The sequence below is a fragment of the Cetorhinus maximus genome, chromosome 9 (assembly GCF_964194155.1).
Source record: "Cetorhinus maximus chromosome 9, sCetMax3.hap1.1, whole genome shotgun sequence".
Lineage (NCBI taxonomy): Eukaryota > Metazoa > Chordata > Chondrichthyes > Lamniformes > Cetorhinidae > Cetorhinus > Cetorhinus maximus.
Genome location: NC_135887.1, coordinates 94,293,846 through 94,307,022, shown reverse-complemented (window position 1 = coordinate 94,307,022; position 13,177 = coordinate 94,293,846). Strand labels below are relative to the sequence as shown.

General features: G+C 41.1%; 1 protein-coding gene across 1 annotated transcript in view; it reads left to right on the top strand.

Annotated features, from left to right (window-relative positions):
* The window catches only part of otog (otogelin), a 322,018-nt gene that overhangs the window by 218,691 nt on the left and 90,150 nt on the right, over nt 1-13,177 (top strand). Inside the window, exons 33-34 of the mRNA XM_078549607.1 lie at nt 7,286-7,365; nt 10,093-12,377. Coding sequence (XP_078405733.1) covers nt 7,286-7,365; nt 10,093-12,377 — 2,365 coding nt within the window. The remainder of the gene's footprint in view (nt 1-7,285; nt 7,366-10,092; nt 12,378-13,177) is intronic.

Genomic DNA, 13,177 nt, shown 5'->3' with positions numbered 1-13,177 from the left:
TATTTCGCACCTTCTACCGCACTTACTGCAAATATGGGACGATTCTGCCCTATGTTTTGACCATTGCTTTAATGATATCTGTATCCAAATGGCCCTGCTGTAATTCAAACTGAGCATCGGTGAGCAGGTTATTTCTGTGTAAATGCCGCTTTGAAAGCATTATCAACAACACTTTCCATCACTTTGTTGATGATTCCGAATAGACTAATGGGGCAATAATTTGGCCAGGTAGGATTTGTCTTGTTTTGTGGACACGATATATCTGGCCAATTTTTCACATATTTGAGTCAATTCCAGTATTTTAGCTTTACTGGAACAGTTTGGATAGGTGCGCGGTTAGTTCTGGAGCACAAGTCTTCTGTACTACAGCTCGGATGTTGTCAGCAGTCATAACCTTTGCTGTATTCAATGCGTTTAGCCATTTCACGATATTCCATAGATGAATTGAATAGGCTGAAGTCTGAAATGATGAGGCTTTCAGGAGGAGGCTAATATGGATCATTGACGTGGCACTTCTGGCTGAAATAGCTGCAAATGCTTCAACCTTGTCTTTTGCACTGATGCCTTGGGCTCCCACATCATGTAGGATGGGGTAAAAGTAAAAATACTGTGGATGCTGGAAATCAGAAATAAAAACGGAAAGAACTGAAGGAGAGTCATATTCGACTTGAAACATTAACTCTTGTTTTTCTCTCCACAAATGCAGCCAGACCTGCTAAATATTTCCAGCACTTTCTGTTTTTATTTCATGTAGACTATCAATGTTTGTGGAGCTTCTTCCCCCAGTTAGTTGTTTAATTGTTCACCACCATTCACAACTGAATGAGACTGTATCGCAGATCTTTGATCTGATTTGTTTGTTGTTGGATCGCTGAGCTCTGTCTTTTGCTGTTTAGCATAAATGCAGTCCTGTGATGTAGCTTCACCAGGTTGCCATCTTATTTTTAGGTATACCTTGTGCTGCCCCTGGCATGCCCTCCTACACTCCTCATTGAACCAGGGCTAGTCTCCAGGCTTAAATAAAAACAGAAGATGTTGTAAATACTCAACAGGTGTGGCAGGATCTGTGGAGAGAGAAACAGAGTTATTGGGCCTGGACTTGCTTGGAGTGGCAATCAGAGTGAGATTGCCACTCTGGTTCTTGTTTCTTACCTGAAATTTTTTTCGATCTTGTCTCGTCTGAACTGCTGACTCAGGCTGGGCGAGTCATTGGGGCCTAGTGTCGAAGGGCAGCCCTTTCGGATGCAAGGAGGCCATGCTCTCTTTTAAATGGCAGTAGCTGCCGTAAACCAGGTAAGTTAAAGGTCCAGCCAAGTTTAAAGATCCTTGACTGGCCAAGGAGAAGGTAAGTGTAGAAGGTAAGTGGGTTGGATTTGGGAGGGAGGTGGGGTTGAGGGGGCTGCGGTGGGATCAGGTCATGTTGGGGGCTTTTGGGTCAGTCCTCGGGTAGGGGGGTGGGGGTTGGGTCAGGCCTCGAGGGCGGTGCGGGGGTGAAAGTTGTCCCTGCCTGGTGGGGATGCAGGATGGGGGGGTGGTAGGGGTTGTGACTTGGGCCTGGCATGGAGGTTGGGAAGAGTCCCTATGGGAGTGGGGGGAATCCCATGAGTTGGAGAGTTCCTGTCCAAGAGGTGTAGTCCCTTGGGGGTGCTGAGAGTCCCTTGGTGGGGAGTCCCCTGATGGTTCGGGGGTGTTGGGGGAGTCCCATGGGGTGTGGGCCTGTGCAATAGTTATCCAGAAGTTCGAAGAGGTTTTAGATTGAGTCACTATCAATGTAACCCAATCGGAACCATCTGAAATTTGCGATTTAAATCCAGTGCAGGGTAATTGCCCAGGGGAAATTTGCAATCCCGGGCAATTGCTGTGCAAACCTTACCTGTGAACTTCTGGTGGGGTGTTCCCCAGTGCACCTTTGGGATTCCTCCCCCCTCCCTGCAATATGATGCGCTGGAGCTCAGAAGTTATGGCCCAATGTTACAGGTCCTGATCTTTCATCAGAACTCCACAAAAGCTGCCAAACCTGCTGAGTATTTCAAGTTTTTTCATTTTTATTTGAGATTTCCCGCATCTACAACATTTTGCTTTTGTGTTGCTCAACTGGCTTGATGGTAATGGTAGAGTGAGGAATAAGGTTATGAGGTTTGGCACATTGTTGTTGAATACAATTTATCTGCTGCAGCTGGCTGAGAGAGCGTCATGGATGCCCTCTCTTGAGCTGTTAGGTTTATTTTGAACCTATCCCATTTAGCTCAGTGGGAGTACCACAGATGGAGGATGTCCTCAGTGTGAAGACAGGACTTTGTCTCCACACAGACTGTGCAGTGGTCAACCCTACCAATACTGTTGTGGAAAGATGCATTTGCAACAGGTACATTGATCAGGGCAAGGTCAAATCGGTTTTCTTTCTTGTTGGTTCTCCTACCACCTCTGCAGGCTCTGTCTGGCAGATATTTCATTCCTGACCCAGGCAGCTCGATCACTAGTGGTGTTATCAAGCCATGAAAGAAAGAAATAAAGACTTACGTTTCTATAGTGCTTTTCATGGCCACCGGAAATCTCAAAGTGCTTTACAGCCAATGAAGTACTTTTGAATTGTAGTCACTATTATAATGTAGGAAATGTGGCAGCCAATACGTGCTCAGCAAACTCCCACAAACAGCAGTGTGATAATGTCCAGATAATCGGTTTTCTTGTAATGTTAATGGAGAGATAAATGTTGGCCAGAGCACAGGGGATAACTCCCCTGCTGTTCATCAAAATAGTGCTATGGGATCTTCAACATTCAAGCTCCAGGCAGATGGGGCCTCGACTTTAACATCTCATTCAAAAAGTGGCATATCTGACAGTGCAGTGCACCCTCAGTATTGCACTGGAGTGTCCTTATTGATTTTTGTGCTCAAGCCTGAGGTACGTGTGACTTGAACCCGGAATCTTGTGGTTCAGAAGTGAGTATGCTACCAACTGAGCCACAGCTGACATCCATTCTTGGCAATGGACATTGAAGTCCCCCACTTAGAGTATATTCTGTCCCCTTGCTACCGTCAATGCTTCTGACAAGTGATATTAAAATGGCAGAGTAGTAATTCATCAGTTGAAGTAAGTAGTAATCAGCAGGAAGTCTCCTCGCCCATGTTTGACTGAATGCCCTGAGGCTTCATGGGATCTGGAGTCAATGTTGGGGCCGTGGAGGGTGGATAGAGGGCATGAGATGGCATGGGTTAGCATGGGTGGCATTGGGGAGTGTGTGGGGGAGTGAGAACTGAAGGGCTGTTCTTTGTTTCAATATTTTTTTTAATATCTTGAACAAAGTGCTTGTGCACTGAGGCAGTCCTTTCGCCCAGCCCACCTCTGCATCTGGCAGCCTCCGTATTCAATCCAGGTCACCCGGCCTGACTCCCAGAGAACCCCACGACCCCAGAACAAAAATCCCAACTTCCAGGGCACTTTTCCTGGGTCAGGTTTGCAGAGCCAGGAAACACCCCAACTCTGTGCTCCTGACCCGGGAGTGAAAATTCAAGTCTTAGGCTTAATCATGACCTTCCAAATATATCTCCAAATCTGATTTGCCTTGTTGACTGCTACAGTATACCAGTGTTTCAGTGGGGCAGGACATAACCAGGGGTGGTGATGAAAGAGTCTGGAGTATTAGCTGTAAGGTATGATTAGGTGCATATACCTGTATTAGATGTTTGACTTGTCTGTGAGACAGCTCTCTCTCTCTCTCAATTTTATGGATGTTACTAAGGAGGACTTTGCAGGATCAACTGGGCAGAATGTGCTTTTCTAGTGCCTAGGGTGGTCCATCTGATTTTATTTTCATTTTACTTTTCTGCAGCAGTTTGATATAACTGGTTGGCTTGCTAGGCTACATCAGAGGATAGTTAAGCGTCAATCACATCGTCGAGGGTCTGGAGTCACATGTTGGCCAGATTAGGACTGAAGGACATTAGTGAACCAAATGGGTTTTACAGCATTCTGGTACTGAGACTATTTTTTTAATATCAAATTTACTAATTTATTTAATTTGACGTACCCCCCCCCCCGCCAGCTGCTGTGGTGAGATTTGAACTTATATCTCTAGTGCATTTGTCTTTTGTCTAGGCCTCTGGATTACTGGTCCAGTAACATTACCAATTGCCTTTCCCCTTGGATAAAGTTGTGGATGTGGTATACTTGGATTTCATGTAAGGCCTTTTATGCAGTTCAAGGCAAAGGCTGGCACTTATAAAGAAAATGGTAATCAGTGGAAATATTTTAAAATGCATATGTAGTTGGTTGACTGACAGAATCTGCGTGATAGTGGTACAGGAATCATCATCTGCAGGAGCAACATTACCAGTGAGGTCCCTGAGGGATCAATCCTCTTTTGTGATCCCTTGTTTAATACCATTATAAATGAGAGCTACAAGCCAGAAGGATAGTGGCTAAATTTGCAGGTGGTACAACCAAACAGAAGTGGCAGTTGAAATCTAATGTTGAGAAATGTGAAGTGCTTCATATGGGGATCAAGGGAAGAGCTAATACTTGAATGGAAACAAAATAATGTGCATCGTAACCAAAATAGATCTCAGGGTCCTGGTTGATGATAATTTGAAACTGTACCAATGCTCTGTAGCAGTGAGCAAGGCAAATCAGATTTTGGAATATATTTAAAAGATTGAGTCTAAGACCTGAAGTTTTGCTCTCGTATCAGGAGCGCAGATTTGGGACATTCCCTGGCTTCACAAACCAGATCCAGGAGAAAGTGCTCTGGAACTAGGGATTTTCATTCTGGGGTTGAGGAGTTCCCTGGGAGTCAGGCCAGGCTATCTCCAGAACAAGTTTGGAGGATGCCAGGTGCAGAGGTGGGCTGGGCAGAAGGCCAGCCTTGGTGTACTGGCACTTTGTTAAAGTTTTTAATAAAGCATTAGAACAAAAAACAGCCCTCCAGACCTCATCACTCATACCTCCTCAACTCCCCAAACACTCCTCATGTCCCACCTAAGCCAATCCATGCCATATCATGCCTCTACCCACCTCCCCATGGCCCCTTACACCCTGTATGCCATCTCCCCATCCCCATGCTAATCTATACCCCTTCACCCACCCATATAACCCCTCATACCTCCATGCCAACCTATGCCCTCCAATCAACTGCCATGGCCCTTTATAGCCCCTATGCCAACCAATACCCCACTACCCTTTGCCCATACACCTACTATGCTGTCATTATACTGTTATAATATGGCAGGTGATGTGTGCCAGGCAAACCAAATCCACAAGGGAAACTTGGCCATGCTATCATCAACAGTTTTGCAATTTGTATTTATTACGAGACTTGTGCACTGAATTTAGAGGTCCACCAACACCTTTAGAAATTTTAAAAAATAAATTAAAATGTTTATTAACAAAGGAAAAGATTTCAAGCACATACATAATATTACAGTTACTTAATACTATAACAAATCCCCAAATTCCTAATTAACCAGACTCCCAACTACACGTAGCAACATAGAAAAATAGAAGCAGGAGTAGGTCATTTGGCCCTTCGAGCCTGCTCCGCCATTCAATATGATTATGGCTGATCCTTTATCTCAATGCCATACTCCTGCTCTCACCCCATACCCTTTGCTGCCTTTAGAGTCTAGAAATCTATCTATTTCCTTCTTAAATATATCCAGTGGCTTGGCTGTTTTACTTGTTCCTTTTAGATCTTATATGGCCTCCCAACATAGTCTTCTATCCTTCTCTATATATGTTTCTCTCTCTTTAGTCTGTAAATTCCATTGTTCTCTGTGTCTTTGGAAGTTTACTTTTTCCATAATATAAAAATCTTTCATGTTGCCAATATAGTCGGTACCTTGCTTATCTTGTCGGTTGTAAACATCTTATTATCCCATTGAAACCTAAACAATCCCTTCACCTATCTAAAAATGCAAATTTTCTTCACACCCTACATGCTGCCCTTATCCATCCTCACTCATCATCATTTCAAATCCATTTACACCTAACTACTCATGATAATTTCAACCTTGCAGTCTATCTGACTCCAATCCAATTAAATCACAGACAGAACCATACACACTCATACTCATAAACCTACTTCACAATAAACCACGATAATATTATGAAAACTATGATAGTTTCATGACAACACCCTCATGGGAAGGTCTTAGGAGCAATGCTTACATTAAATAAAATTCTAAGTGTCTATTGCAGACTTTATTTTTTTTTAAAACACACTCATTCAGAAAACCCATTCACTTCATTTACATTCCTTCAACTACAGAATCCCTTATAAGGAGCAACATTTCATTCATGCATGCAAATCCTTTTGAAAACAAGTATTGGAATTCATAGTCTCATTCCAAAGAGTCTATAATCAGTTGGGGCTGTCAATCAAACTGTGAAATGTAAAGCACTCCACTGTGATAACGGAAGGTTGTGAAATCAGTACTGCATACAAATTGAGTAATAATAACCCTCAGGCTTACCTTAACAGACAAAATGAAATAGCAAGTATTTTTTTTAAACACTTGACAGAGTTTTTCCAAAGATTTAAAGGGCAGGAGTTTTAAATGGCTTGGCAGTTTACCAGTTGCTTTTGGCACTTTTGACAATTCCTCATGACAGTTGTTTTTGATCCAACTTTTGGCAGCTCCTCTTGACAGCTCTTTTGACAGTTCCAATGAGTATATGCACTTTTTACACACCTTCAAGTCCACTTCTAACAATCCCAAAGGGCACCTGCCCTCCCCCACCCCCCCAAAGATGTCCTGGGACCATATCCAAAGGGGTACCCCACCACTCCACAAAGTTTAGGCCTGCTCCTACCAGGTCTACCCTGCGCACGTTGTGTTTCACACACCTAGGTCACCAAATTCAGACAAGAGTGGAGGCAGCTGGTGACTTATATGGGCTGATGCCTCTGCGAAACATGCACACACGAAATGCAATCTGCCCCATTCTCACGAAAATGGTAGGTTCCGTGGTCAGGAGCAGCGCTTCCAGATTTTGGTCTCTTCCACCATTTTCACAATGATGGGGAGATGCTCCTTCGTTTTGAAAATCCAGGCCTAAATTTCAAAAAGTAAGGTAATCCTGCCTTATTATGAATCATTCATGTGACCACACAAGTGTACAGTTTTTGTTAAGTTCATTAAAGGATAGAACACAGATTAGTAGTTAATGAATGTTTTGGACTGGTGGAAGAATAGAAAATGGGGCCCATGGATTTGAGTTTATATGAATAATACCGATATGTTGCTTAAATAGTACTGAAATAATCTAATAATCTATTTTACTTAAGAGTGGAAGGCTGTGTACCTCGTTGCCCATTCAATATGGTGTTTGATGAAGATACACAAAGATGTGTTTATCCAGAGGACTGTGAGTGGCCATTTTATTTTTGTTTTCCTATACAGAACTATAGCTGAAATGTGCCCAAAAAAACCTCTGACAAAATGCACAGTCCTGTAGCTGCTGGAAATCAAACAAAATAAAAGGAAATGCTGGTATAATACAAGATAGTCAGTCAGTGAGAACAGATAAGTTTAAATTTTCAGGCACAGTCCTGAAGGAGATCTACATCTGAATTGTTTGTTCTGTCTATAAATCTTTACTGCCCCATTATGCATTCTCAGATTTTATATAAATTGGCTTGCAACTTGGAGTGAAGTCAAGCTTTGACAACTCAAATGAAAATCACCTGCCTGGAGGTGTAATGGGTCCTATGTGAAGTGAGTTTGGGCAACCTTAATCTGCTTCCTAAAAGATAGGTTTAGGCTCACAGCGCAAAGCTCTCTTACTTTGGCTCTAAATCAGAAATATTACACAGAAAATGTAAACATATGACACTGATGCAGTGGAGCTGAGGCATGTTGGTTTCGGGTCTAGTAATGAGAGAGGTTTACTCCATTGTCAACCAAGCTGCTCTTGAGATTCAAGTATTTGATGCTGATATTTGGTGCTTGAAATGGCCAAGTACCGCATTCCCCAGCAAGGTCACTGTTAATGAGCCACTCTTGATGAACACAAAATTTACAAAAAAGTTACAAATGTACAAGCATACAGATACAAAGTTAAATGTATTTGGGTGACACATATGGTTATTAGTGTATTAATTAACATATCAGATAGTACTATTAAATGAACAGCACTGCTCATAAAAGCAGTAAAGATAATTGTAAGTGTAGATATTATATTAATACCTTACTTACTACCTACACACCAAGGAGGAAAAAAATCAAATAATCACTATTTTCTAAAATATTGGGCTATGCAGACTGTAAAGTTCAAGGTTCAACTCCTTATTTCTGTTGAAACAGCTGATGCCGCTAGGTTGCCGCAGGATGTGCTACAATTAGCTGTGGGGCTTTGTAAGAAGCATAGATAAATTGAGCTAGCATCCCCACCTGATCAATATCTATTAACAGCTACCAGGAAGTGTGCATATCAGGCAAGGACAATAATAGGCATGGCTTGGTATTCCCCATAAGCAAATAGCTTGCAGGCACACACTATCTAGATTGGCTTGTGGATAATGGTCACATGGGTGAGGTACTGAAGGACTCCTGGCAGAAGAATTGGAGGCGGGGAGATAAGGATAGAAAATTGGCTCAGATATATTAGTGTATAATACAATAGTATGTCAATATTTGACACCTAATTAGAATACATCACTTGTAAACCTGTTTTATCTTTTTTTGTTTATTCGTTCATGGGATGTGGGTATCACTGGCTTGACCAGCATTTATTGCTCATCTCTAATTGCCCTTGTTCAGAGGGCATTTAAGGGTCATTGCCGTGGGTCTGGAGTCACATGTAGGCCAGACCAGGTAAGGACAGCAGATTTCCTTTCCTAAAGGACATTAGTGAACCAGGTGGGTTTTTACAACAATGTGGTCAACATCAGACTTTTAATTCCAGATTTTTATTGAATTCAGATTTCACCATCTGTCATGGTGGGATTCAAACCTGGTTCCCCAGGGCATTGCCCTGGGTCTCTGGATTACTAGTCTAGTGACAATACCACTATGCCACCACCTCCCCCTTCTGTGCAGGTATAAACTGTACTCGAATCACAGCTTAAAATATCTGCCCAATTTGTCGGCTGAAAACATATTGAGCTATTAATACAATGAGTAGCATTTGAGGGTTAATTTGTTAGCATAAGTCTATCCTGAAACTGGAATCAGAGCCCAAAGGGCAGCCTGCATAAATTTATTCTCAGTGCAAAGTCCAGTGACATTAAATGGATGTTAAATTTGTAGAGTTAATCCATGTAATATATTATTTACACATTATAAGCAATAGCCCATTTTTCATCTAACAAATTGCAGGTATGCAGAAGAAATTTTAACAAGTGTAATTTAGCCAATAGAAATCAAATACAAAAATAGAATAGAACAATAGAAATCAAATACATTTATCAATAAGGTTCCCCAATAGCTGTTTTTGAATAAGGGAATTATGTTAAGGGAACAATGTTATGTTAGGTTTCTAGTTTTATTCTATCTTTTGGTGAAAACAAGTTATTTTGTATTTCCAGTCATTTAACTGATGATTTACATATTGAATGTAATATCTGCATAAACTCTGTTTTCCTAGACAAAAAAAAGGTGAAACTTAATTGCAAGTTCAATTTTTTCACCAGAAGATACAATACAATGAGGTGGAATGCAATGGGGCTTAGGGTGTCCAATGGTGTGCACATCGCCCTCCATCCTCCCTGGGTCTTGAGTTGGACTCTGGCCCAATCCAATGAGATGGAATTTTCCTGCTGACTCTAGGATCTCCAAGTTAGATCAATTGCCGTTTTCACAATTGTGTTAACAAAAAGATTACTCTGTTCTATATTTGTGCTTTTGAAATTCAATCCTATCTCCTAATAACAGATTATGTTGCAACAGAATGAAACTCCCTCAAAACTAAGAGAAAAAATTAGGGGTCAAACTGCAATCAAAACCTCTGACAGCAAGAACCAATTTGTTGGTTGTTAGATAATTTACTGTGAAACCCAAACTAATGTATGCTAAATGTAACCAAATTTCATTGTTACCATATTGTTGAAGTAGTAGTAGTCAGGAACTAATACATGTTTACTGTTTTTCTTAGGCATTAGGCGAGCAGTTTATGTTCAGCCTTCTAAGCCCACAAGCTCACCGGCATCACCTGGAATATCCATTTCCCCAGCCTTAAATGCTTCAGTCAAATCATTGACTTTTAGCACAACACCTACTTTAAGCCCATACAGAAGTTCTCCAATAGCAGCAACTAGTGCAAAGACCACTGCTTCCATTCCAATAATAGATACATCTAGAGTGACCCATCTGTCGACAATTCCAATAGTGGTGACTACAAGCACTTCATCGCTTCCACCACTGACAGGAACAACCATCTTTGTACAAAAGATAACAGCAACACCACCTACCACAGAACAAGCTTTGTTATCATATGTCACAAAAAGCAGTACATCACCTGCTTCTGCATTAGTAGTCTCTTCAGCAAGAGGAGTAACCACCTCAACAACACCTTTGCCTGAACAGCCAACATTAGCAAAAACGACAAGTACAATTGAATTACCAACAGAGTCTCGTTTCCTGTCCACTTCAGTTGAAACAAAGCCTACCACCACTACAACAATGCCTTCAACAACTATTACAGGAATATTGTCAACAACACCTGAAATCGGATCAAAATGGCTAACTACAAATGAGACAGTTTCTTTTAAAACAGAGCCACTACCAGGGAAGACTTCCTCTTCCACAACTGTAGCGCATCCGTCAATAGAAACAAAGTCAATGACACAAAAAATATCTATATTTCCAACTTCAGAAGTAACCACAGCATATCCTGCTTCAAAAGAAATAGAATCAACTATGCTTCCTACCTTCACCAAGACAACCATAAAAACTACAAGTTCTAGTTATCCAGTCTCTACAGTGTATCCCTTCTCTGCTGGAACAGTGTCCTTGACAACTGAAAAGACCAAATCATCAATGCCAGCACTTTCAACAGGGGTCTTTAAAACATCGGCATCAACAGAGGCAACACAGCATCCATCAACTGTAAAACTTACAACAACCTCTTCTGCAATATTAGTTCCAATAACAGAAAGAAATGAAACAACCACACCAACTACCACACAACCCATTTCAACAGAAAGGACTGCAGCTTATCCACTGAGTTCAAGAACACTATCAACAACAATTCCACCTATGACCTATCCAGCTTTCACTACATTATATGTAGCCTCAAAAGAAGCAACCCCGACATCAGCTGCTGAAGTTTCTTTAATATCATCTGCTACAATGTACGCAGAAACACCTGTCAAAACATCAACGTCTGTAATATATCCATTTCCAACTAAAACAATCACATCATTTTCTGTACATTCATATCCATCATTATCTACAAAAGGACCAGAAACAAGTGCAACTGCAAAAATATTCAAAACTGTTTCAACTCCACAGAGCACAGTAATGACCTCCAGTTCAACAACAGAACCATATGTAACAAGTAAATCAACTTCTCTACAACCAACTATTACACACAAATCTACATTCAGTACTTCCACAGCTGCTCAAAGCACAACTCTATGGAAAACTTCATCTGTTGAAACAAGTAGATCACCAACCACATCAATTCCAACTTCCATAAAAGTATCCCCCGTTTCTGTTTCAACACCTAAAACAACCACTGCATCTAAAATAACTCAACTTTGGACAACTACAATTTTACCTACGTTGATTACAACAAATATAACCTCAGTAACACCCCAACCAACAATTGCTTCAGGGCTGACATCCAAAATGACAGCCGTTCCACATGCAAAAAATGCAACCACGTCTGTTACATCGCTTTCAACGACATCAACTACACCTACTTCCGTACGCAGCACCACTGAAAAGGTAACATCTACAATGGTTGAAGTAGGTGCAACTCAACCTATGGTTGTTCTGTCTACAGCACCATTAACAACAGAAACATCAACAGCTCCAGTGAATGAAACATCTGTTATAGGATTATTTGTTACAACATCAGGAGTTACTAGGCCAACTACATCACCTACAATAACTTCAATTGGAACTGAAAGTGTTACAGGAAAAACAGTATCACCTCAGCAGCTCACAAGTACCACAAAACAAGTATTTATGAGTTTGAATGGAACTGTTGCCACTGAAAGGAAAGAAACTTCAGTCAAATCAGTTCCTTCAACAAAACAACCATCAGTTACCACTACCTTAGAATCACTTCCATACACATTACATACTTCACCCAATGTCACCTCATCTACAATTATTGCTCCTCATACATTGGAATCTGTAGAAAGCCCAACAGTATTCTCAGCAACTGCTTATACAACAGCTTTGACCATCCCACCAACCAGTCAATGTGTGGTAAGTAAAAGATCAGAGAATAGGTAATATTCACCAAATACCTAGTTCCTATACACTACACTTTATAGGTAACGCAAAGAAAACTCTTGCCTTATTGCACTTTCAGTTTGAGGGTAGTTTCAAGGTCATCCTGCAATGCAAAGATAATCCCTGGTTTCAATTCTCTGCTGCAAACTGTCTTCCTACCTGCCCGTTCATTCTCATCTCCAACAAGTGTGAGAAAACCATATCCTTCCCATTAATAAAACCTACCTACTTCCACCTTCATAATATTGCTTGTTTCCACTCTCACCATAGCCAATCTATGGCTGAAATCCATGTCTTTGTTACCTCCATACGTGACTATTCCAATGCATTTCTATGTGGCCTTCTACTTCCCACACTCAAACCTGAGCTCATCAAGTCTCTAAACTTGATGTCATCCAAACCTTTACTGCCCATATCTTAATTCACACTAACTCCTGTTCTTCCATTGCCCCTATGACCTATATTGGTTCCCAGTTTGGCAATACTTAGATTTTAAAATATTAATCCTTATGTTCAAATCCCTCCATGGCCTCGCCCCTTCCTATCTTTGTGACCTGTTCTGTTTCTCTAATTCTGACCTCATAGCATTTCTTTCCTCTTTTCATTCTCTGTCCTCCTTTAAGTCATTCCATAAAACCTAACTCCTTTACCAAGCATTTGATCACCTGTCCTTATATCTTCTTATGTGTTTTGGTGTCAATATTGTCTGATATCACCTCTGTGAAGCACTTTGAGACATTTTACTACATTAAAGGTACTATATAAATGAAAGT